General features: G+C 37.1%; 1 protein-coding gene across 4 annotated transcripts in view; it reads right to left on the bottom strand.

Annotated features, from left to right (window-relative positions):
• Positions 1–6,593: 6,593 nt before the first annotated feature.
• The window catches only part of SS18 (SS18 subunit of BAF chromatin remodeling complex), a 52,032-nt gene continuing 31,783 nt past the window's right edge, over positions 6,594–26,842 (bottom strand). For 2 of the 4 annotated variants that reach the window (XM_030012100.2, XM_041123045.1), the window contains exons 5-11: positions 26,434–26,655; positions 17,254–17,421; positions 16,398–16,502; positions 14,113–14,205; positions 13,274–13,396; positions 10,491–10,624; positions 6,594–8,314 (exon numbers count right to left, since the gene is read on the bottom strand). In XM_030012100.2, coding sequence (XP_029867960.1) covers positions 8,288–8,314; positions 10,491–10,624; positions 13,274–13,396; positions 14,113–14,205; positions 16,398–16,502; positions 17,254–17,421; positions 26,434–26,655 — 872 coding nt within the window. In that variant the 3' untranslated portion in view covers positions 6,594–8,287. The remainder of the gene's footprint in view (positions 8,315–10,490; positions 10,625–13,273; positions 13,397–14,112; positions 14,206–16,397; positions 16,503–17,253; positions 17,422–26,433; positions 26,656–26,842) is intronic. The other 2 variants (XM_030012101.2, XM_030012102.2) reach the window with 2 other exon arrangements.

Raw genomic sequence — 26,842 nt, 5'->3', positions numbered from 1 at the left:
CAAACATGATTTTTTTGCTTTCAGAGGCTACACAGCTCTCAGATTCATCAGTGTACAGTATCGTGGATAAATGGACCCTCTATGCTCTCATGACTCTATGCCACAGACTGTTGGCATCACAGCCCAGAGTGCACTTAGGGATCTACTCTCCTTGGATATTCATTTATCTGGAGAAAAAGGAATACCAGTCTCTCCTGCTCTCAAGATCTACATCTGCAGGAGATGGTGGGGAAGATGGGGATCGATGGGCCGAGGCCAACTGCATGAGGCTCAAGAAGGCCAAGTGCCAGGTCCTGCACTTGGGTCACAACAACCCCATGCAGCGCTACAGGCTTGGGGAAGAGGGGCTGGAAAGCTGCCGAGCGGAAAAGAACCTGGGGGTGTTGGTTCAACAGCCTGCCAGCAGTGGGCCCAGGCGGCCAATAGCATCCTGGCCTGTATCAGAAATAGTGTGGCCAGCAGGAGCAGGGAAGTGATCTTCCCCCTATACTCGGCACTGGTGAGGCCACACCTCGAGTACTGTGTTCAGTTTTGGGCCCCTCACTACAGGAAAGACATTGAGGTGCTGGAGCGTGTCCAGAGAAGGGCAATGAAGCTGGTGAAGGGTCTAGAGAGCAAGTCTTATCAGAAGCAGCTGAAGGGACTGGGATTGTTTAGTCTGGAGAAAAGGAGGCTGACAGGAGACCTTATCACTCTCTACAACTACCTGAAAGGAGGTTGTAGTGAGGTGGGTACTGGTCTCTTCTGTCAAGTAACTAGTGATAGGACAAGAAGAAATAGCCTCAAGTTGTGCCAGGGGAGGTTTAGACTCAGTATTAGAAAAAATTTCTTTACTGAAAGGGTTGTCAGGCATTGGAACAGGCTGCCCAGGGAAGTGGTGGAGTCACCATCCCTGGAGGTGTTCAAAAAGCGCGTAGACGAGGCATTTCAGGACATGGTTTAGTGGGCATGGTGTTGGGTTGACGGTTAGACTCGATCTTAAAGGTCTTTTCCAGCCTAAACGATTCTATGACTGTATGATTCTAGGGGTGTCCCAGGCTGGGCCAGTGACACCAATCAGTACATCATGGATATCCATGAAGCCTCATATAAAAGGAGTAGTAAACTCTTCTTGTTGATGTAGTCACAGGTGCCCACAGTGCTAGAAATTGAGGACTCAGCACTGGGTGAGGTTCCACATTACCTTATGGATTTTGCCAGGAGAGGGCAGATTTTGTTGTCCATCTTCCTTGCAGTAGATTTTCCCACTCCAAAGTCATCAGCCACTGAGCAATAGAAGGAAGTCTGTTGGGCACTCTCTGCCTCACATGTACTGGTGCTTGGAAGGTGTTTAGAAACTCAGGGAGCAGCTCCCTATAGAGATCTTCACCCAAAAGCCCTGCTTCCAAATGATAAGTATGATGTCTATCCACTAATTGATAGCTGTCTCTTGGGCTCAGAGCCTCCTCATAGCAGTGGAGAAGGTGGTCTCAAACACATACCAAAGGAGGAACTATGATGATCTTATCATCCACGTGAGCAGTTCCATAAATAATTGCTATCTGTTCTTTGTCACAGTCATCTTGCAGTTATCTCGAGCAGCAATGCTACCTTTGTATCTTTGTCAGGCTTCAAGGTCAGTCTTGCCTGCTACCCTTCTAGAAGATGAGCATGGTCAAAAGGTGAGCTGTCATGGCTTACAAAACCAGAACAGATACCAACACAGTCCCATGAAGAGAAACAGCAACAAAAGAGAGCCTACAAGTTACTGAGTCATTGGACCAACATGTTGCAAAGACAAATGCATACCAGCCATCATGACACCCTGCAGCATTCTCCTGCAACAACTCTGAATGGAAAGGTAGGCAGCTCAACAAAAGGTGCTTTGGCCCACTAACTCATTTCAAAAACTGATACAAATCGGTCGTGCAGACATACTGCCAAGCGTTCATTCAAATGGTGACCAGCTGTCAGTGTCACTTAAATAACGGTAATAGGGCAGACTATCAAGAAAACTTAGTCAGCAGGTCACCTCTATCGTGCTTGGCCCATACACCTCAGGTCTACCACATTTTAAACAAATTTCTAAACAGGCAAAAGAACTACTGAAGCAGTCAAATTAATTTTGCTCCTTGCTCCTTCCCCAGCAGAGTGGGTCTCACGTAAGATTGCTGGGTTTCTGCCTTCCTTGTTTGCTGCCAGAGACCAGGAAAACCAGAAGCAATGTGAAATTGAAGGGCATATAATACAGGCCATCTAGAAGGAAGCTTCTGAGGTAATGAAGTATCAGTGCTGTCTTTACAGCAAGGGCATAGCAACAGTCACAACAAGCACCAATGAACACCAGGCTCCATTAGACATGTTAGCCTGCGCACAGGGTTCTCATAGCAGTTACAGATATCCTACTACCCACCAAGCATCTATTTATGGTCCTGAAATCAACCACTTGTCATCAGCCAAAAACTTTGGTGGATGCAACAGAAACCTTCATGCCTGCGTCAGTTTTGCTATGTTCTTACCTTTCCTGAGCCTACGCAGATGCTGAAACAGGTGATACATCTGAAACCAGTATGAAGCTAGCAAATACCTTGTCATACTCAGGTGGGCAGGCTCTCTGGGCTTAAAAAAATTAAAAACTCTGGTGTTTATAGCCAGAACCCTTTTCCCCAACAGTAAGTTTCTAAATAAGGGATTTCATGATAGAATGCAAACATTTTATCCAAGCTGGAAACAGCCTTGGGAGGAAACAGATAGATGTAGTTATCTAAGTGCTGAAATAAGAAGAGCTAGCTCTAAAATCATCTGTATCATTGCTGGGGGAAAAAAAAGAGAGAGAGATATACAGATCATTAACCTTTGAGACTGACACCGTATCAACTTGGCAAGAAACTATCTTAACAAGTAAAGCCATAATCAGTATTTAGATAGAAACTTAAGAACTGTGGCACTTGTTTATATTGTAGCCCTGTGGAAAAGAAGTCTAAAGGTTCTGGGATGAGAAAAGCTATTACTGGAAAAATGTAAAGAAGGCAACTTAATATTGGAGATTAAAAATTATTCACTTAAAGTTTGCTAAAAAACAGTCAGGAGGTATAACTGATCTAACTTAATTTCATAAAAACAAAACGTGTATTTCTACCAAGCCTGCCCTAGCAAATGGCATTTTTCTACAAAAGTATCTGTAATGGACTTGTGTTAAGATGCCAGCACACTTCTGGCAACACCAACTGCAGTAGGTGATTAGAATTTATGCTGTGTAAAATTAACTTTTAGATTAAATGAAAATTATGAACCAAAATGCAAAAGCATTTATATGGCAATTCACCTACGCCATTTGTTTAAAAAGTGTCACGGCAAGCGAATATAACGCAGTGCTCTGAAGAGTTCACAGACTATTAGCTCTAGCTATTCCAGCAGCTTCCTTCCCAGCCTCACAGCTCTTCCCCAGCAGAAACCTGACGAGTCAATATGCAGTCACTGCCATACTGAACTACCTTTGTTTCTTAAAGACCAAGTGAATAATAGTAAGGGAGAATTAGAAAACATTATGTATAAAAAACCTGAAAAAACCCTCCTCTTGTAAAATTATCAGATCTCAGGTATAGGAAAATCATACATTCTGCTGGGTTAGTCAAGAATTTTTCTTGAAAAACTGTGTCACGGGAAGCTTATAAGAATTGAGTGAATGCATCCAGCATCACGCTAGCTTGAAACATAAGTATTTCACTATTTTTAGTGAATGATGTATTTCACCATAGTGGAAAAAAAAAAAAATTGTGAATAGAACATTGCCACTCCAGTTCAGAATTACATTTCAGTTTAATTCTGCAACCTAAACCAACAGCCTCCTGCTAATAATGCCTACTTCCAGGTTTTGCAGAGTAAGGTTCTAAAAGTTATGGTAAAAAGAAATCTAAATACACTCCCAATATTTACTGTCAAGGCACCAACAGAAATACCTTCCAAACTCTAGCATGCTGCTTGTTGCATAAAGCTGTGAAGCATGAGGTTTTATAGTCTTTCAAAATAAACTGTTTCATCTGATCTAATGTAACTGTGCATGTTCTCATATATACATCCAATTCATTTTTTTATTCCTACTAAGCCCCTGGCTTCAATAGTATCTTGAGGACTGAGTTTGCAGTTGTGCATGTCGTAAAAAGCATTTCCTGATATTGATTTTAAAGGTGTTGCCTTTAATTTTCACCATGTCGTCCGTATCCTTGCAAAAATTACACTGTTAAGTACCACTGGCTTATACATACCGACTGCTGAAACAGAGAATCCCAAACATACTTCATTCGCTCTTGACCACTCATTACCGACTTATCTTATCTGAGCTATCTTTTTTTGATATGGGAGAGACAAGGATTAACACAGTAATTCAGAGTATTGATAAAACTCTGATCAGTGTTACAGTATTTTGTTAAGCGTTCCATGCCACCGCTTTTTGAACATTTTGGTGGCACTGTGACTTCCAATACCCACTGAACAGAAGTTCTAGTGCACTAGCTGCAGAATTTCTCCTGACAGTTGACTAACTGCGTGTAAGTAAATTGGTATTATCCCACCCAGTACCTGCTTTGTTGTATTTGTAAACATCAGCCATTTCTTAAGTTCTGCTATGGTCCACTGCATTTCCACTAAGTTTTACATCCTGCATAATCTAAGTAGCACCATTTCCACCTCATTTTGCTACTGGAACATGTATTCTTTTCTCCAATTTATTTGGTAAGTAAGTGTTAATCAGTGGTCCCAAGAGCTCTGGCATGATTTGTTATCCATCTCCATGATGTTTTTATATATAGCACTTACTCCTATTCTCCCCCCATCTTATCTAATTTCCAGTGCTTCACAGTCCATGTTACTGCATGCTGTATTTTTATGGTAGCACCTTCTCGAAGAACTTCAAGCTTTGTGAACATACAAATAAAAACCAATTCTATCAGATTGTGCTACCATCTTTTACAACAATTCTAGTAAATTAAGGGGCACATTTTGGTCTTTATTTATTTTTTTAAAAACATATTTAATATACTACTGAAAATATATATTTTTTTTTAATTTAACTTACGACTTTATCCAGTTATCTATTCACTTCACAAGGTTTGTCTGGGTTCATTTCACAGGATTTCACCCTTATGCTTCTACTTTATGATACAGCAACTGTTGCCCATGTAGGAAAATCAGCTACTTTCTCTCTAAACTTCTCCAGGGCTTCTGGCTGAATTCCACCCGGACTTGCTGATCTAACAATATGTCTTCATTTGGTAAATTTAAGTATTCTCTCCTTTTTTGGAATATAAAATCTGGGTGTTTGTTTTTTTTTTAAATCACACTAAAGTGTTTCAGCATCCTCTGTAGTGAGAACTGTAGAAGTACAATGATTCTTGCACTGAAGTCCTTGCCCCTCTTTAATCAGGAGTATTTTCTAAAAAAAAAAAAAAATCAATTACTTTAAACATATAAATGTAATTTTAGATATGAAAATGAAAGCAGGACTATTTTCAAAAAGATACAATTATCCTGCTCTATAAAGTGGCATGTTTGCTTACTTATGTTACAACATTGTGAAGTCAATTTCACTTGAAACAGTGAGCCAGCTTCTCCCTTCTGCAAGTCATTTACAGAGCAGAAAAGGAAATAAAAACATCTGAAAAGGAAGAGCAATATATGATGGCAAAAATGACAGTGCTATGATAACTAAAAGTCACTGAATTCATTAACTCCTCCTCTTTACTCTTTGAACATTTGTATCATTTCTGTTCACATATTTGATTTGCTGTGTCAGTCCCCCTCTTAGGTCTTATTTTCTACATTCCACATATAGAATGCCAAGCGTAACACCTTTTTTACTAGTTTCCTATTGGTTGGATTTTTATTTCGTAAAGATTACTTACTAAAATGAACCTTGTATCTTGCTATTTCACCCTGGTCCTGTCGTGCATTCCTGCTTCTTTTTTGTATAGGGAAAACTAGTTCTTTTTTAATACATAATTTTAGTAGAAATACTTTTGCGTGGAGCTATCTCCTCTCAAGTTGTTCTTCTGGCATAGTATCAGAGGAATAAGGTAATTTTTGTCACCACCAATTAAAAAGTTTTACGAAACAGGACCGTTATAAAACAATTAAACCTTGCAAATGCAGTAGTCTCTAGGAGGGAAACCCTGGAGGAAATTCTGCTTATTAAAATTGCAATTTTAGTTTCCATTAAAAAGGAGAATAAGACAACAGAAGATGGGCTGGCAAGACAAATTATTTCTTAATGTCAGTTGAGCTTATTTCAAATGAGATAACATATCTACACCAGGTTGGGTTCAACACATTTTTGCGTCCTCAACTCATTTATCTAATTCAGTCATCTTGATTATAGCCTCATGGACCTTCATTTTCAGAGGAAGAATTTTGCAACAAACAACCTACACAACACGCTGATTACTGAACAGTTAATTCTAATTAACTTGGCTATGGCAAGAGAATTTTGATAAAGTCCTAGAATGCAAATACAGTTTGGTTATTCTGGCCAAACTTCTATAAAATAAAAACCCACAGCAGAGTCTCCAGATGAGACATCAGAGTGATAGGGATCTAATTTAAAGAAACAAATGAGAAAATTAAAATCACAAATAATTTATTCTTCCGTTAGAATTGATGGAGTACAGTTTTAAATAGCAATGAAGTACACAGTGGTGGAAAATTGGCACAGAACCTACAAGCATTTCATTCATAATAATGTTCCTCATGCCATATCTGTTCAAACCTTGACGTTTATTTTCTACTGACTTTAAGAAAATTGTTTTCCCTTTAAAAATGAACAAATTGAAAATCTTGTCTTCCATGTATAATGTCATACTTACTATGAACCCCAGTTGTTTTCCTCTCCCCCCCCCTCCCCCCCCCCCCCAACATGATCACCAACTGAAAAAAAAAAAAAAAAAAATTACCATTTTACTCCTGGGCTAATTTTAAGTTTTGTCATTTATAAAAGTTGCCAGGAATTCTTGAATGCATATATTCCTGCACAACAGAATATCCATTTATTTATCTGATACACAGTTGCAGGACAGTCTCAAAACCAATTTTTTGTGTACTATGCTATTATCAAGGTGCTGCCTCTATCTCACATGCAACACTATAAGCATTAATGTAGTTCAAAACAAAATTTGGCATTTACCTCACCAACAGGTTTTATATTTGATGTCATAAAACATCCCTTGGTCTCATGTTAACCAATAAGAAAAATGGACACACACAAAAAATGCCCCCTTTCTAAAGATATTAACTCCCAATTAGGAAAATTTAGATAGGTTTTACAAAGTTGTCTAGGCTATTTTGATACATACAAATTATTCAACTAAAGGTTAAAATACACTTATACAATACAGTCCTGACCTCCATATTATTTTTCAAGTTCTTTGCATATTCAAGCCAAGTAAAATTAACACTTGTCATTTTCTTTGTTATTGCAATTATTAAGAGGGATTACAGCTTGCTTATGCAAAGCTGTGACAAAACACTTGAGAAATAAAACCCAAACGTTTATCTTGTTACCCAAAAAATGTTGCAGAAAATTGTCAAACTATGTTAGAAACAATTTTTACAAAAATGCTTCACTCAGAAAAATTGGAAAGCTTAAAAAATTAATCTTTGCACAAGACTATATTATACTGTCCTTAATTATGTTCCCATTTAGATAACTGGGATTCTCATTCTTTGTACATGGACCTATCAGTGATGTATGATGCTCTCCATCTTTTTTCACTGTTATCTTTATTGTACACCATTTCGAGACTTATACAATCAAGCACTTATCATGCCCCTACCCATTTTTAACAGTAGATTTCTTATCCTGCCCAGCGAGTAGTGTACTGTCTTGCATATTCACCACATGAAAAACATAATATACAAAATATTGCTGCTGTAAAAAGTGTGCATTTCCCCGTTCCCCCTACAAAAAAAATCTGTGGAAAAAATATTAAATTCCCATAACCTTCATAAACATACAAAGCTGTTCGCACCTTTCAGTCTGTAACAGTCTATTTGACATACAGTTCTCAACTCACTGCAAATTGTTATGTCACATATTTTCTGTCCAATATTGCCATCTAGAGTAGAGATGTGAAATCAGTTTCTGAGAATCTACAGTCTTTAACAATTAACCCATAAAGACTGTATACCATAAAACAGCCACAAGATTTTTCCAAAAGCTAGATGGAATGGGAGGTTCTCATCTCAGGAACATGTCCACAGTGCTGAGGAGACAATATGGCTGCTAATAGATATTGCCTACTGGAATGTGAGTACTTTTTCACTGTTGATAATTCCCATACTGACCCTAAAAAAAAACAAAAACAAAAAAACAAACCACATCAAAAGACATCATTAGACCACAAGGCATATTTTCCTGTATTAAAAGCTGAAATCAGAAGACCATCCAAATAAACTATGATGTTAAAAGGTAGAAACAAATAACAATAAATGATAAACCAATATGAATAAGTGGTACAGTTTCATCTCACTAAAAAACCTTTGTGTTTTAATGTAAAAAGTAAGACTGATGATATGGATTTAAAGCCAGGAACCTAATTTGACCAGAAAAGTATACCTTTGAATTCAACAGACTACTGTGAAATTTGCAGAACACCATCAGAAATAAAAGATGGGAATTACTTCTCACCTAACTTTGAAAATTATTTCAAAAAGACAAGGTCACCTAAATTCAAAGTAATTTAGGAAACTAACCTGCCTTCAGAGATACCTAAAAATATTCACATATCAAGCATCACAGAATGGACTGATACATGTATCTCAAAAACCAAGGCACATCCCAGTGAACATAAAGAACTAGTCAACATATCCTATGGGAATCAATTACTCCATACATCCGACACATAGAATTATTACCCTTATTGATATTCTCTATTTCTTTTGACAGAATGTCATGTACTGCAGAGGAGGGCAGAGGTGAAAGCATCAATGCTACACGCTTACCATGATCCTTCACCACAGGGTTCAAGGCTTGCAGAAACAAGTAGTGTGCTAGGAAGCGAACATTCTCCAAACCACAGTCCTGCCACCATTCCACATTAAGTACCATCATGATAAGGCAGTATTTTAAATTCCAGTTTTATGTTACAATGTCAGTTTTTTCCATTGTAATATGGCAATCAGTCAGGAAGAAGAGTTTCAGAACAGCTGCCAGATGAGAATTTAAGCAGCGCAATTCCTATGGGAACGGCTAGTATGAAAGAGAGGTCTTCTATAATTGAGTTTCCCAGTGGAACTTAGGCTCTACTCCTCCAGTTTATGCAGTCTATCTACAGAGAGGGCCATCCACTTCTACTGCAAAGAAAGCTGGAAGAAACTCAGCAAATTGAGATTAAGTTTCCTTGACCCTACATTTGCCACAAGCAAAGCATTTTCCTGTAGCTTATTATTTGCAGGAGGAAGCTATTAGTTCAGTGCATAAGCATTTTGTTTATCTGTTAAATAATTAGAAGTAATTGCATCTCTAAACTACCACACTGAAAGAGTTTGTTCCTTCTTCCTTGTATTTTCTAATTTCTATAGAAAGGAAGCCAACTGTTCTCCTTTAAAAATGTGGGCAATTGTGGTTATTCTTATTTCCAAGGGAAAGTTCTTCTTGAAAGTTCAACTGATCTACTGACATATCAGGATTTTATTTAAACACTAGAACCTCAACTTGATTATAAGGTATATTTAGTTAATCTCCATTTTATTTATGCTGAGAAAGTAATAGCGTATGTTTTAACGATATTTCTGGATTCATATTGCAAAGATTAATTTTTACAGTTTAGTACCTTCTACAGGAATAAAACCTCCACTTCATCCTTTAATTAGAAGACAGTTTTTTTACAGGAGTCCTCCACTACAATTCCAGCCTAAAGTTGTGGTGGTTCTTGTTTGTTTTAAACTTATCTTAGCAGTGACAGGAAAGCAGCAGTTGATTTGCAGGTCACCTCTTTCCCATGTTTAGTGTTCCTTTATATTGCCTGGAGAAAATCTGTGCAAAAATAGGCTTCATGTCTCCCCACACAGCTCTACAGTAGAAGGACCTCTGTTGCACACCTGAAGTGATTCTGCAACTGGAGAGGATTTGTGTTTGTGGAAAATCAATTCAACCATTTTTATTGCAAAGCAGTAATGAAGAATGATCTACCATGAGATTTAGGAACCTCATCTTTCATATTAGTCATTCACCATGAGGCTATGAAACAGATCACCTTAATTTTTAAGGTCCAAAAATATTGCCTGGAGGGCCTCACTTTGCCAAATTGCATTAAAACTTTGCAAACTCAGAAGAGAATGACTAATCACACCTCCAGACAAATGATTCTGGGTAACTTGCCTGGAAATAAAATCCCTGAGAATTGTATATACACACCTGACAAACCAGATCCTCAGGTTCGTTAGTTTAAACGTCCACAAGAAACTAAGATTATCAAATGAGTGTGTAAGAATCACAACTTTCTCATCAAATGAAAGAATACCTGGTCATATCCATAAGGCCTCTGTTGTGGTGGCTGTGGTGGCCCAGGCTGTGTGGGTCTGTATCCCCCATACTGCTGGCCTTGTCCTTGTGGATAACTGGGATACTGAGGTCCTGGACCACTCTGGGAGGGGCCTGGAGATCATTAAAATGGAAACAAACAAACAAACAAAAGAAAGATTGCTTAGGATGTTAGGAAAAAGAACAGTAAAACCATTGAATTTTACAATTGAGCAGGGCTGCAAGTATCACTACTGTGTAATTAGGTCTCTTCCTACTTAAAAACATAACAGGGATCAGTGGTGTTCCCCTCACCCTGGAAAAGCACCTTAGCTGACAGGGCCTGTGCTCCAACCACAGAAACCTTTACCTTTATTGATATACTAATTAGTTATTATCAATGCATGTAGTTCCACACACGAGGTCATAGGACAGGGAAGAACAAGGCAAGAAATGACAAATCACAAAGACGAGCACTTCCAGGATTTAGGGAGGCACACTCTTCTCCTGCTGTATGCTGCTCCGGTTCCAGAAATTTGTAATGCCAGGAGCAGCCAGATGATCGGCGGCGTTTAGCATTTGGACCTTTTGAAGAGACTAGCAGTGCTGCACTGCTCTAAAGTCAGTTCTCACAGTACAGCAGGCAATCATAAATGGGATGTCAGACGAGCAAGTTACATGCATAAAATGTGAGATGTAACAACAGTAAACACTATTGTGGGATGGAAAAAAACACCCTCTACTCCATACTCATCTGGTCATCTTAACTTTCCAGGAAAAGGGTAGAAAAAACCCCTTTGGCTCCAGCCTTTTTTGGCTGTAAAAGGAAGCTGTTCTTTTGTCAATACAAATTCTTTCTGTTACTACTCACAGGGACTCAGCCTGTCTACCATTGGAAGCTGCACATTACTACCATCAGGCAGTGCAGCTGTGTTCTGAACAAAATTAACCTCATCCCCTGCCTTGGGAGAGGTAGTGTACTGTGTATTTCAGTGACACTCTGTATGAATCTTTTGCAATGGATCGAAGTTAGCCTTTTTCAACACCACCCCTTAAAAACTGGCACAGTCAGCAAGATTTGCAACTTTTCAGAATTACTTTCTTTTAAACAAACCAACACCATTTTTTTTCCCCTCAGAAAAAACAGATGAGTTTTAGCAATAATGTAATTCAGTGCTACAGAAGGCTAGTTTTAGCTACATTAAGATGACATCAGCCGGTAACTCTTCCAGTAATTCTGGATCTGTAAGACAGTCAAGAAGCTGACCTGGAGAAGAAAAGCTCCATATGCTATTACCATTCTCCTCAGGCCTCAAATCCCCTTGAACTATGCAGTTTCAGCTTTCTACAGTGGAACAAAACCTTAAAGATTGATAATAATGACTGGGATGCTGATTTATTTTTGCAAATTAGAAAGCAATTAAATATTAAATCGAGCAAGGACACTACATCCTAAAAAGTGCTGTGCTCATCTGACAAATGAAACTTGGTTTTATTTATTCATGGTGATTTTTTATAGTTGAATTCTAAATATTCAGTGACAGGTTTTATTAAATAAAAATGGAACTTCAATATAGAAATTGAGAAGTATGCTATTTGGGTTTACAAATTATGGTGGGTAAGTCGCTCCGACAGATTTCTTCATTCCTTTCCTCTAGTACTTCTTAACCCGAATTTTCAGAGTAAGTCAGATTTTATTTCTTTACTTACAAAATTTAGAATAGTGAGCTAGATGGACCTCCACTCTGAACTTCATTCTGTTAGTATGTTATGTTTAGCAGAATATAAGTACATGAATATTATTTTAGAACTATCAATTCATCCATAACCTCCAAAAGGAGAAAACCTGCTAAAGATGCTCTTGAAACTTAACTCTGTCTCATTAATACTGTATTTAATGCAAATCTGGCATTTATCTACATGGCAAACAAGTCATCCATGCACTTCCTTGCATACCCACAATGCTGAAAGTTTTAGCACTTAAACATGCAACAAAACTAAAAGTTAAAATATATGGAATTAGATTTCAGATTCCTTCTTCTGAGATAAGTATGTTCAGCTTTACAATATGCAAGCAAGTAAAACTTAAAAGAGCAGTATTTTCAGCATGCTCTTCTGACCTCAAGTTTTCAGAAGTAATGCACAAAAATTACATGCTACAAGTTTCCTGTTTGGGAGGTTTGCCCTGAATCCAAGGACAACATTATCTCACCTGTGGCAGAGGATTTCTCATTCCTGCCATACATCAGAAGGTTTGCACTACTAGTACAAATTTATATGACAAACTCTCTTGAAAGCTGCATTGGCAATGCTTATATTCATTTCCTTACTGATCAGTACAAGAATTTAAAAAGAATGATTCATGTATGTTGGATGAAATTTTAAATTTTTAAAAGATTTTGCCCTAAATGGCAAGTCCAAGGACGAAACGGTATAAATGGCTCTTTGCCATCTTTATGCCCTCCTGACTGTGTTCACCTACAGAGGACAGAAAAGAGCAGAGTCTTTCTGGGTCTTTCTAAATTACAGACACCTGTTATAACATTGTCTAGTCAGTCACCTTCGGTTTTTTCTGTGCTACCACACCGTCCTAGATTGCCAGTAGATCTACCTCCCAAAAGATGCTGTCTTCTACGCTTTCTTGTTTGGCCCAGTGAAACTGCAGGCATACAGCTTTTTTGGACAAGCCTGGCCTTTTAACCCAGTAAAAACAGGGACAGAATAGCATATGAGGATCTCTCTTAGTCTTTTCTGTCATTGCTCTCTGTGTCTTCAGGTTCTTACCATAACCCTGCTGTTGTCCTGGATAGCCCTGTTGGCCTGGATATTGCTGCTGTTGTGGTGGATAACCCTGCTGTTGGGGTGGTCCTTGATATGCATCTTGCTGCTGACCATATTGTGAGTTTCCTGTAAAATCATTGCAAGAAAGCAAAAACTTATAAAGATACCTACTTTATTAATTTTTTCCTTCTAAGATGCACAGCCAACAACACAAGAACAAAATGAAAATGCAATATTGATTTCAAAAACTGAACAAAACAAAGAAAACTCAAACCAAACAGAAGGAATTCGGCCAAACAAACTGCAGTTAAAGCCAATTTTGCAAAGTTGAACTGCAGCATTTTCAGCATCTCTGCCAAACGAGCATTACATTTACTGGAACATCACAGTCATAAGATCATGACTATGCTAAATAAAATAAAAAAAGACAAAATTAAGGACAGCTACAAGAGCACAGACTAGCTACACAAGATCAGCAAGCTGTTTCCTAACGGCACTATAATTATACAAAATATATACACACACAAAAAGATATACAACTGAACCAACAAATTTATGTTTAAATAAAAATTTCCATTGAGGTAAAAAAAAAAAATATCTAGAGTGTTTTAGTCATTTTACTGTTGTTAGAAATGGCAAATTGTGGTTATATATTTTAGGTGTTTGCAAGAAATTATTCTGAATGCTTCAAGTTCCCTGCAATTTCCAAGACAGGCAGCAACTAGTATTCTACAAGAGCTTTGCATGGGTTTAAGTCGTGTTGTGTAAGAATTTTTGTTCCCGTTGCAGGTGGGGGAGGAAAGGGAATGTATGTGCGTATGTGTGTGAAGGTATATAGATACCTCCTTCGTAGTAATGTTGTGAGGAATCCTCATAAGGCCTATCGTAGCCTTGTTCAGGATACGACGGTTGCTGATAACCGTAATCATTATGACCTACATCAATTCGACAAGAGACAGGAAGAAACGTTAATGGCCTCTGAGTGAAAACGCTAAAAATATTTCATTTCTCAGAAAAATGAAAAAAATTTCAACTGGATATACATGAAAAAGAATTTTCAATTGTATTAGCCAAAGACTTATTAATATGATTTCCTTTCATATTGAATTAACATGTGACAGGAAAAAAAAAAAAAAGCTTAGTGCAGTAGTTTTAGCAACATCACAGCAAGGGATGGTCTTAACCTTCTGATAATCCTTGTTGGGGGGGCAGGGGGGAGAAGTACTTTATCTTTCACTCAAAAAAAAAAAAAAAAGGCATTTAGGCCTTTCACATGTAAATAACCTGAATTAAATTAGAATGAACAAAGAAAGCAATTATCATACTTTGTCTAACACCTGTTCTGCTGATCTCCAATTCAAAAGCATATGCTAAAAGCAGTGTGAAATATAACAAATAAAGCTCAATGAAGTTATGAACCACAGTCTACATTAAATTTTGCTTTTAAGTGACAGAAAAACAACATTCTCAAGGTTTTCCCTACAAACAGAATTCCTACAAGTCTTAAGAAAACTATTCCTCTTACATTCCAGTCCTGAGTAGGATCATTACAAACAAACCTTTCTTTTCAGAGACTACAGGCATCTCTGATTAAGAAACCAATATATGCAGTAAGCACCCCACCTGTTGTTGTTTTTAGAACAAATATATTTTGTCTTACAGATGGCCAAAATATATCTTTTTGCTAACTTGGTCAAGAAAACAAGTCAAAATTGTGTTTTAATTTGAAATTAAATTATAAAAATTATATACATTTGGAAAAAATTTTGGAATAAAAATAAAGAAATGAGAAAATAGTTCTAAAACTAAGTGGTCTTTGTAATTAGTTCTGCAACTGTACCATATGTCATTGACTGAATCTAATATAAATACATAACCATTAAAACAAGTCTTATGTTCTTTTTAAGTTCTATGTAAGAGTAATAATGAGGTAATGACCAAGAATGAATCTTTAGAAGGAACGGGTCTAAGAAAAGTAATCTGTGCTGCCACAGAGCTGTTGATGGTAACATTGAATTGCCCTTACTAAATTAAATTGCCTGTAACCATTTAAAGTTCATGAGTATAACGTAAAAGTTCCAAAATGAAAGCTTAATAATTAAGAGTTAATGCAACTTGGAAATTAACTCTGCACGTGTATCTCCAAAAATAACACATGTAAGCTTATATAGACATGGCTTGATGTAACTTAAAGTCAATTTAATAGAAATTAAAACTCAAACAACTAACTTGTATCCTTTTATTTACAATGAGTAGTTGCTTTGGCAATTACACAGCTTTGCTTTGTATACATTTTTAAAATGTTAACATCTACCACATTCCTTGAACTTCATAAGATACCATTAAGTTGCACACACGGTTATCACAGTAGTCATGAGTCAGCATCTTTGTTCTCCCAGTCTCTGCTCAGCCTAAAAACAGGTTAATTACAACTTTTCTAACTTATAACGCAATCCAATAGCCTTCAGCACTCTAAATTTCAAGAGGTAGGAGGACAGATATATGAAATTCAAAGTTCTGGTCTTGTCTTGAAAATACTAGGGGGACTTCTAAAGAGGATTCACAATTACAATCTCCTCAGGGCAGGGACCATTTTATTCCTTTGTAAAAATTAAACTAAAGGCCCATACCATAGCAGCAATAACACATTTGTGCGACTTATATGAAAACTAAACACTAAGTTAAAAAATAGAATATTTACAGAAAAACCACATCTTTGTAGCAAGTTTTTCCACTTCAATAATATCTTTAATAAAAGGATATCGCCCCATCTCTTATTTATAAGAAAGTTATGACTGTTTTAATTCATCTCAATTATACTAGATATGCTAAGGAACCCTCCATGCTTTTAGATAAACCAATTGCAGAACTTCATTTTGAAATACTAAAACTGTTGTTAGAGATTCAAATGGGAGTATTAGAAATTACATGCTTTGAGTCAGTTGTATAATTAACTAGTCATAGTAACTTAAACTGTAGTTAACAATTCTGAATTTGGAAAGTTTTGTAAACGTGAGGTATGATATCCAATTACTATTCTTGCCTTATTCCCTAATTTTGGGCATATGACTACATTAGTATTGGGCAGGTATAGAAAATGGGAAAGTTAACATTTATGAGAGATTACCATCAGGGTAATATTGCTGGTTCATGCCTTCTGGAGGACCTTGTCCACCATGACTGTATTGGTCCCCATAATAGTCTTCCTGGCCTGAGTACTGCTGTGGTGGGCCTGAAAAACCACAACCAGTCAATACGTAAATAACTTGTTTTCTCTGTTATAAAGCCTGCTAATTTCTGATTCTAGTATGAGAAATATTTCTCAAATGTACTCCCCACCCATATCGTTGCATTTCAGACAACATATGTAATCTGGTTTACTTAAAAAAAAAAAAAAAAAAAAAAAAGAAAAAGAAGAAAAGAAAGAAAAAAGATCTCTATATACACACACACACACAGAGTTGTTTGGCTGCACTAGATTGAGCACGTAATATATTAAACTTCAGTTTTGAGCTCATTTTAGGAACATGTGTATAACAGACTAAGGTGTTAAAAATAAAGTTATTCCTTTTCTAAAAGGACTGGAAAGAAAAAAAAAGAAAGAAGCAAGATTGTGCAACATTGTTCCTTTTTTGTAATTGAGCAAATTCAGAACAAAGCAGGTACTCTGTTCATTTTCTGTACCTATCATTTAAATATCGAAACAGAATTCTGCACCAGCGTATCTGAGATGTGTATTTTTATATACTTTTTGTCAGAAAGAACTCAAAACAAAAGAAATACTTGTCTTCACGTTTCATGGTGATACCAGTAATCTGTTGCTGCAAGAACCACCCTTAAAAGGATAACAAAAAGAGTCTGCAAACAAAGTCTGTGACACCCAATGACTTGATCAGAATTTGGTGTAAGCAAGGAAGTGATTTAAAATAGTTTTAAAGACGGTTATTTAAAATCAATGTAAAAACACTGAATTTAAGTCCTACCTTGCTGTGGCGGCCTGTATGGAGGAATCTGTCTCTGACCCATCATGTGATTTCCTTGGTTAACTTGGCCCATCATTCCCATAGGTGGCTGCTGCCCCTGGTAATGCTGGCCACCTGCTTGTGGCATGTTGTATTGCTGGGAGGGAGGCTGCTGGTGCATCATTGGACCTGCAAAAGGAAAAGTAGCAAATATGTCGTCTGTAACACATGATTTGTGATTAAATCTTTCAAGAAGAACATTGAAAACCCAACCTTTAAAAAGGAACCAAAAAAGGCTCTGTATTTCTAGTGCTCTCATAAGGATTCGTTGTTTCTGGACCTATATAAACACAGGCGATCAATTCAGTAACCAAATTACAAAATAGAACTCTGCCTAAATAAGGCTGCTTTCTAGATGATTTTTCTTCAAACTACACAGACATCAGTTTATTCATGCACAAAGATAACTGAAACACTTTCGCCATTTTTTGTTTGTTTTAAAAAGCTCCTGCAAAGTGTACATGAAGACCTGATAGTGAAACCTTGGTAAGTCATAGAAAAATCAGTCAACATTGTAAACTCTTCATGGCATAATTTTAATACACATGTAGTTGTTGTTGTAGTCCATCAACAAGCTCTTATCACAAAATAAGCAATTTTATTTAGCCTATAAAGACAAACCATGTGTACCAGTGAGTCAGGCAATCACACAACAGGCCGTATGCAGAAAGGCCCACAGGAATATACGCTCTGCCCTCCACTGAACAGTCCCAAGCAGCCTATAACAAAAAGTTTCTTTCATACCAAGCTGCACCAAGTTTCTGTGAATCACAGGAAAAGACCAGGAGAGATCAAGTACTGTCCATGTTTTATCAACTGAGAAAATCTGATTAAGGCTGAACTTGGAGAAATGCAAACTTCAGTAATGAAAACACAGTTAAAAGAGCACCCTATTGACACCATACAGCAATGAAAACTATGGTTACACCATTTCGTTATATGAGATTGCAGGTTACATTGATTTAACAAAGAACAGCTTCTTCACTTCCTCTGTAGTACCACTTCAGAAAAGTTATTCCAGTATAAAAATATGAGGAGGAAAGAGTTGTGACAAGGAGTTAAACTTCTTGAACAACATATTTTTATAATACATTAATTCAAACCACTTAACACATATTGCACACTTTCTAATGGTGAAACCCTAAGCTTTTTTTGCCTTTTTAAAAAATTTATTTTATAAACTACTAAGACAACAACTAACCAACCTCACAAATCAAACCATCAAACTAGCACAGCCACTCCTCAGCCCATCCCAGGAGAAAAAGGAAGGTTATCATCTAGTTTTCTGTATGCTAGATTTTGCCATTGCATTTATTATTTTTAAATAACTAGGTGCTGGAGCACAAGCAGAAAGTCCTATGTGAAACAACAGTACTGGAAAATTACCTAGACACAGTCAATACTGACAATGGATTTACATAAGGAAAGGAATACACAGTCACTTAGATCCTGTTTATGTGGGGTTACGAGAGAAAGTTAAGCCAAATTAATTAATGGTATGAATTCAAAGTGCGTTAGTTAAATCCCATTAAACCCCTGTGCGGAATGTCTCAGTGAGAAGCAAAGTGGCCTTAGTTCTGCTAAGCTTCATTTTCCTCTGAAGGTAAATATTGGCCACTCTTAAAATGATCCAGTTATGCTTCCACCCTTTAGCACGGCAGTTTCTGTGTCCTGATTTTGAAGAAAAAAAGTGGTTTAAATTGAGATACTGTAATTATTTTTCACTTAGCAAAAATATATTTCATTTTTTGATCTTCTGAACGAGTAGGTAATTTAGATCATTCTACTTCACTGCTCCTCTCTTCGGAGGTACTGAGAAACATTAGGCAGCCTCGAAAAAAAATAAAAACTTGTTGCCATAATATTCCTAGATCTCAAGAAAGCTTGTTAATTAACAATATTAATATTAGTCACAATACAATGTGATAAAATGTGTTGGGTCCCCATGGTGCAATGTAGAGGTTTTCTGTTTGCTTTTTAAATTAGAACTTCATTAACGCTTTGTAGAGCCACAATGAGAATTCACTACCCTGTATCAGACTGTGTATTGTGTTAATAACAGAATGCCTGGCTTCCTTCCAGTTTGGTTCACATCTCTCTCTTATTAAGAAGATACCTAAAAGAAGAACCATGGTCTCTATCGTCTCATGCAACAGAACCATTTTATGGGGTAGTTTTGAGGGGTAAGAGAACTTTGAATTTGTTTTTTCTTTTGAAAAATCAAGCCTACATTAAAGCTACATTTATTCATCGTATAATACTCAATATAACGTAAAACTAACCTAGAAAACCCCTTCACAAAACTTAAGTCAAAAACTTAAGACCATTAGTTCATGATCTAAGACTTTCTCATACTTGTAGTACATATTTTTACAGCCCCCTTAAAATACAGCTCTTGAATGTCCAATCAGGTTACCACAAACTACACTCAGTGAAAGTCATGACCTCTTCCTGACTTGGAGGTAAGACTTCACACACAGAAGTTCACCAAACTGTGCACTGCAAGAGAATGCTCGCTGTTTTCAAAAATTCTCCTTAGAAATTCTCTTTTGGTGAATTTCTACAACTATTTATTCCAGAGAGGACAAAATATCATATTTGTACAGAGTCCAAAATGAGTCTACAGTCCAAAATGTGTCCAAGAAAATATTGTGTAGGACTATCCCTGTAAATATGCAAGTACACAAGCAGACTGTTGTCTTTCCAAGAAACTATTTTAAATTTGGTAGTACAAAAGCCCTATAAATGTTTCTGTATATTCAGAAGGCAGCCTTCACACATCAATAGACTGGAAGCATTCCTGGAATAGAAGTCTAAAGAAAAAGATGCTAAGAAGTAATACTGTAGGTCCTGTGAGTAGTACAGGCAATTTTGGTAGTCATAAAACAGGCATTTGAAATGCACAGTGTAGACCCAAATCAGTCTTATGAAGTAAGTGAATGTATAAAGCAAGCCAGGACAATAGGTCCTAACTGAACTGCTCATTGTTCAATTTTATTAAAAATAGTGTACATTATCAAGAATACACAACATTTTCCTCAACTGCTCATTTCAAATCTGAGACCAGAAGTGCACTGAGGATGAATCATAGAATGGTTTGGGTTCGAAGGGACCTTAAAGATCATCTAGTTCCAAGCCCTCTGCCACAGGCAGGGACACCTTCCACTAGACCAGGCTGCTCATCCAACCTAGCCTGGAACACTTCCAGGGATGCGGCATCCACAACCTCTCTGGGCAACCTGTTTCAGTGTCCCACCACCCTCACAGTGAAGAGCTTCTTTCTTACATCTAATCCAAATCTACCCTCTTTCAGTTTAAAGCCATTACCCCTTGTCCCATCACTACATGTCCTTGTAAAAAGTCTGTCTCCAGCTTTCTTGTAGGCCCCCTTTAGGAACTGGAAGGCTGCCATAAGGTCTCCCTGGAGCCTTCTCTTCTCTGGGCTAAACAACCCCAACTCTCTCAGCCTGTCTTCATAGGAGAGGTGCTCCAGCCCTCTCATCATCCTCATGGCCCTCCTCTGGACCTGCTCAAGCAGGTCCAGAGGAGGATGAAAGAGCTGCAGAAAAACTTAGTGGTTTAAAAAGGTCTCCTTAGCTTTATCTCTTCTACTGAAACTCAGATACTGGTGGTAAATGCTATCAGAGGACAAGAATAACTGCTGACATAGTTGAAACTTCTGAAGAAGCAGAAAAGTGAACAACCACACGCATAAGTGAACTGGTGGCTCTGCTGTTCTGATTAAAGAGCTATGGAAGCAGCTGGGTGTAACCAAAAAGCAATGGTACAAGCTATTGTCTCTTCAGTCTTCAAAAATATTTTAGTTTTGCTCCTAAGAAGAGGTCTATTCTTTAGGCATTTCTCAACATGCACTCGTATCAGTAATGCAATTGAATATGCACATCTAGAGTATTAGAAAAGTACACCGTGCCAGATTACCATGGTAAATCTTGTCATTGTGTCCACTGTTACATAAATAACAAAATCTATACCTAGCAATGCAGCAGCTCTCAGCAAAACTTTCTTGTTGTTTTTCTTTGTTTACAAAAATGCTTGTTTTTAAACATAAGTGATGGTGGTAATTCTTGCAAGAGCTAGCTTAGGAACTCTACTGTAGGGTAAATTTAACTTGCCATTTTCTCAAGATTCTTGACAAAAGCTACAATTCAGATGTACTCGGTCAAATGAACCGAAATCTTAAAGGTGTTTTAACATGAGGGGCAGTTTAAACACCATCTCAAAAGACTATGAGGATACAAAATTTTTTACTACTCCTAATGTATGATTTAGGTTGCAAATTAAAGGTAGTAGAAATTTCTTCACACTTGCTTATTCCACAAAGTTCTCATCTCAAACTGAACCATAATTTCAAGTGTCGTTTAAGAAAAAAAAATACATAAAAATAAGTCATACAAGAAAATTCCTTAGTACCAACATCACCTATCACATCTTGCACTAGGGAAGGAAGATGAAAGAACAAGCACTATGGCACCTGTTTATATCTTTTTTTTTTCCACGATAGGAGAACTGCAGTGTCTTCTACAGCTAGACGTGCTACAAATCCAGCTTTAGCATGATGGCACTTCAGAAGGTGGAAGCAATTTTATTTTTCTTTAACAGGTTAGGTGTGCAAAAAATTGAGACTGTCCTGCTGTGTCCATGACATCATGACTCCTGTAAGCATTTGAGGTATTTAAACATAACAGACTCTGCTTACATGGGAATGAACAGATGGCAAGACATTCACAAAAGGTACTCAACCTCGGGAATCATTTTATCCTGATCTGTCATACATGAATATGTTTATATTTCAGATAACACTGGATGTTCCTATCTTTATGTTCCTTTCTTTGTATGGACAACAAAAGAACAGGAATTCTGCACCTGCCTCACCTCTGCTGTCTCTGTGATCTCTTCATATTTGCTTGTAATTGAAATAGCTCTCAAACATTAATGGAATTTTTGTAAGCTTATATAAATGAAACTGTCATTAAAACAATCTCGGCACCAGATGCAACAATTGGTCTTCTGCAAATAATTGAGTCAACATGATATTTTCATGTAGAGTTCACCTGTTAAAAGTAAACTAGTTCCTCTCTCTCATCCCAAGCAACATATAATGCTCATTAAATACAGACTGGGGAGTTTGGCAACTTTGCTTCAAGTGCTTCTGGCAAGGGAACAGAATCCTAGCAAAAGGATCTGAGAAAGAGTTTCTGAGACGGCCAAGCTTAATAAAACTATCTGAGAAACAAAGTTTCTGAGATGGACAAACTATAATTTCTTGGTCCTTGAAGTATTTGAATTCTACTGCTTATTATTATTCTCTGACTGTGAAAGATCTGTTCAACATAAATAAGAGGAATTTCCATGTAAGTTTCAGGTTCCAGAAAATCATGCTTACACCTCCCCTCTGAAAAATCAAAAACTGGCAAGACTTGAAATATTTCATTCAATATAAGTAGCTTCTCATACAAAAGAAGAAATGCACCCATAAGGAGTTTCTTCCACATTCACTCAGCTCCTGCTGCTTCCTATCTTTTCCAAAAAGGTAGCCAATACTCCTTGCGGATGTCCCAGGCTGCTACAGTAGCTTTTTAATCAAGAGTCATCTACAGAATCTTCCACTTAAAACATTCTGCTTCCTATGTCCAAAATGACTAAACTTCTTTTTTTAACTGGACTGACTATATAAAAACAATACCGTGAAAATTTTGCTTGTCATTTAAGATATTTCTCTGGCTAGCATTTTTATTAACTAGTGCAAATCAGTGATGAGTACAAAGTGGAGACAGAAAGTAAATCCAACAATGGGTTCTGTTACTATGCATTTTATTTCTTAACTAGCACTTTCTCATTTTTTCTTACTAACACCATCTGCCTCAAAACGTGTATATACAGCAAGATGTTTTGCTAGAGAAAGTTTTGCACATAAAAAGTTATGCTAAAACCACACAAAAGTTAGATCAAACCTTTCTGCGTGTTATGGTGTCTTTATCTATTATACGATAGCATGCTTTTTTTCTACAAGTACTGGCCTCATTCAGTACACGGTAGCTATTACTCACTGAAAAGCTATTTCAATATTTTGTTTCCTCCTAATTGTTTGTGTGAGATGCCATGTGTAGTCAAACACTGAAGACAGAATTATTAATTTACTCATGGGTTTTCTTATGGCACTCGTAACTCATAAAAATGTCCAAATCTTCATAATGAATATACTTTCACAACACTCTGGTGAAATCAGATGGTGTCATAATCTTACCATCAGATTCATTCCTCTACAGATGGGGAACCCATGCAGGGAAAGATTAAGGTCAAAAACATCTAGTAATTTTTAACAGCCAACTTGAGATGCCAAGACCTTATCTTGCAGAATATTTAGCATTATATTTAGCTAGTGCTGCTATTAACTGACAGCTATTGTAGGATATCTCATTCTCAATACGGACTACCTCTTTATAAGGCAAAGCAGCAAAGCGTGCTTAGGGGTTCACAAACATCTCTTGACAATAATACTGAGGTTCAGAAATTTTGGTTCGTCTCTGAATGGCAGCACATGCTACCAGTTAAGAAATCTTCAAGTCACAATCTGTTTATTCCTTTTTTGTTAAACTGCATCTCAATGCATTTCCTAGCAGCTCATTCTTGTTTCTTCACTTTGATGAGACACCTGCAGTGTCCATGCTTGGCTGAGACCTCTGCCCAGACAGACTGGATCTTGGCTACCTATCTAAATCCCTCATGGTCTCACAGATTCCTCTGCTATTCTCCCCTGTGCTGTCTTGGAGTCACAAGAGAGTGAAGATACTAAAGTATTTCCTCTAATTTGTCACCAAATCTCAATACAAATGCAACAACTAAGAGTCGAAAATGGAGGAAATGTATTAAGTAGACCTGACTGGGAATATTCTTAGGTCAAAAACCTTAGCTACCAATACATAACAAACATGCGCATCTTCAGACTTAAAGACTTTCTCCCCCCCTAGGTATTTAAAGTTTGACTAATTTAGGACAATATTTTCATTGAAACAGCAAATAGCACCTTGCTGACATAACAGCCAAGTTTCAAAGCCTTGCTCTAAAGCAAGGGGCGCCTGCACGCCTACATTTACATACGAAGTGCTCTATTTACTAATGTTTTTTCGAGACATTAAAATATTTTAAAGAACATAATTTATCACCCCCCTGTCAGAAATCACTCTCCACTTCTGTGAAAGTTCCACAAAAAAAAATTAAAAAAAAAATCAGCCTTGAAGCAGACATTTGGAATGGAAAAAGTCTCAGCCTTAAGGGTCAAAATTTGGCAAAATTAGAGTTACCCAATGTGAAAGTTTACTGTGGCCCTAAGTGCAGGCAATGGTACTAGCTCTTGTTTTAACTAGAGAATTTGCTCTTGTTCTTGAACCTGTAAATCGGCTAGATACTGCTTTATTCTTTATTCCCCAAAGCCACTTCAGTACTATTATTTGTTCAGAACAGAAACCTTTTAAGTATCTTTCTGTCTAATTCCTAATGAGCAATTTTCAAGTTTGACAGAATACTGAAAATACAGCAGGGGAATATTATGAGAAAGAGTAAAGAACACTACTTAGAGATGAAATAATCACTAGTCCTAAATTGTAAGCCAGTCATACAAAGTTGTTTTCTGTAGCGCAACTTAGATGACTCCCTCACACATTCTGCTACATATTTACTGCTAACTCTCTGCAACTAAGACATTTAAACTGAGCATGCACAGGACTTTCCAAAAGCATCTTACAGCATTTACAAAATTACTCCATTGTGTATTGCCCAGAATACACAGATAACTTGCCAGTTCAGAGAAAGAGTAAAAAATATTCCCACTTGTGATGGTTTCCTCTGCTGTGTGCCCATCTTTTGTTTCCTCTGCTGTTAAATTTTAAGAAAAATGCCATTAGCAATGTGGACAATGAAGGACTTCCCACTTTCACTACTGGCAAGAAAACGTCAGAATCATTTGTTTCATCTTGACTTATTTTTGGTGTCTCATTAACTCTGTCTTTTGTCTGTTTTGAACCTTTCTGTGATATAATAATCAAACTGATTGATTGTACACCTCACGAACAAATGGCATCTATGTAACAAAGTGGAGCTTTGGTCTCCAATTAGAGTATACTGCAAGAAGAACCACCTATGCCACTGGAGGATTATTTTTTCTACAATGACCAGGGAGGGAGCCTTAGAAAAAGAAAAAAACATATTCTCCTACAGCACTAGAAAAGAGACAAAATCCTCAAGTCATATCCTTCAGCTAATATATCTATAAGAGTTCATACATATTGGGGAAAAAAAACCATACTTGCTGTAAACATGGCAGCAGCTTTTTTTTTCTTCCTAAAATTCTACAGTATGTCTTTTAGCAGGTGGTATGTCCAGATCCAATGTAGTAACGGACTTCACAGGTAAGCTGAAAATACTGCTTGCTGACTTGTAAAGCACATTTAAAAGAAAATACAGTATATATACAATTTAATAATTTGGTCTGTTGTGACTCTAATGCAATATTTTAATTCTACAATGTCCTTGCACTTCAACAAGGACGTCAACAGGATACATCATCTGTTTATGCTACGCAAATATCCTAGATACAAAATTAGTTTTGAATTTTACTATATACACAAGGACATCTCTTGAAAACAGTAGGGAGTAGCAGATTTGTTCCTGGAACTGAATTTTATTTCTCTAAGATTAACAGACATTCCATGCTAAAACAGCATGCAGCAGAGAACACAGATTAATTGGGTATAAAAATCTGAGGGCTACCTGACTTTAATTTTTCAATTTACCCAAGAGACTGAAGAGTAGAGATGTATTTTATCAACTTGAGCAATAATAACACTTAGATAGAAGTGTAAAGTCTGAGAAAGATAAACTGTAGTTCAAACTTATAACTGATGAAAGCAGATCCATTCCCAGATTGTCACACAATCCCTGAAAACAGTTCAATGAGTGCAAGTAAATAAAAAGTCACTGACACATGGGAGAAAGGAGATGTAGAGTCCTCCAAACACAGGTACAAATGCATTTAGAGAAGGGAAGCTACAAGGAAAGACCTTTAAAAAAGGCCTGTAGCTGAGAGGTTTCCTTTGCACAGAAGCTAACTGGCACCTCACTTACCTTGGTTTGGTTGCATGTTCATGTTTGGTCTGGGACCATAGTTGCCCATTGGCTGTCCCTGGCTCATAGTCATCTGATTCTGCACTGGCATACTCTGCGAGGATGGCACTGAGTGATTATAGCCACCCATTGACCCATGGCTACTTGAAGGCATGTTCATGGAACTGTTCGTCATATTGAGTTGGTTAGGTCCAGGTCCTTGCATAGGCATATGGTTAGGTCCTTCAGAACGAGACAGGGAAAAAGGTTCTACATTAAGTATCATAAAACAAGCAAATATAGTCATACTAAGTCACAAAACTTAATGAAACTAATTAAATACAATTACATTAAAACAAGGCTAAACCAGAGTTTGCTCATGTTTTCCCAATTTAAATTAAAAAAAAGTTAACGAAGTTCAGCTCTACTA

This window comes from Aquila chrysaetos, chromosome 4, assembly GCF_900496995.4.
Source record: "Aquila chrysaetos chrysaetos chromosome 4, bAquChr1.4, whole genome shotgun sequence".
Taxonomy (NCBI): domain Eukaryota; kingdom Metazoa; phylum Chordata; class Aves; order Accipitriformes; family Accipitridae; genus Aquila; species Aquila chrysaetos.
Note: the sequence above shows the minus strand (reverse complement) of the source record. Positions and strands in the feature narration are given on the sequence as shown.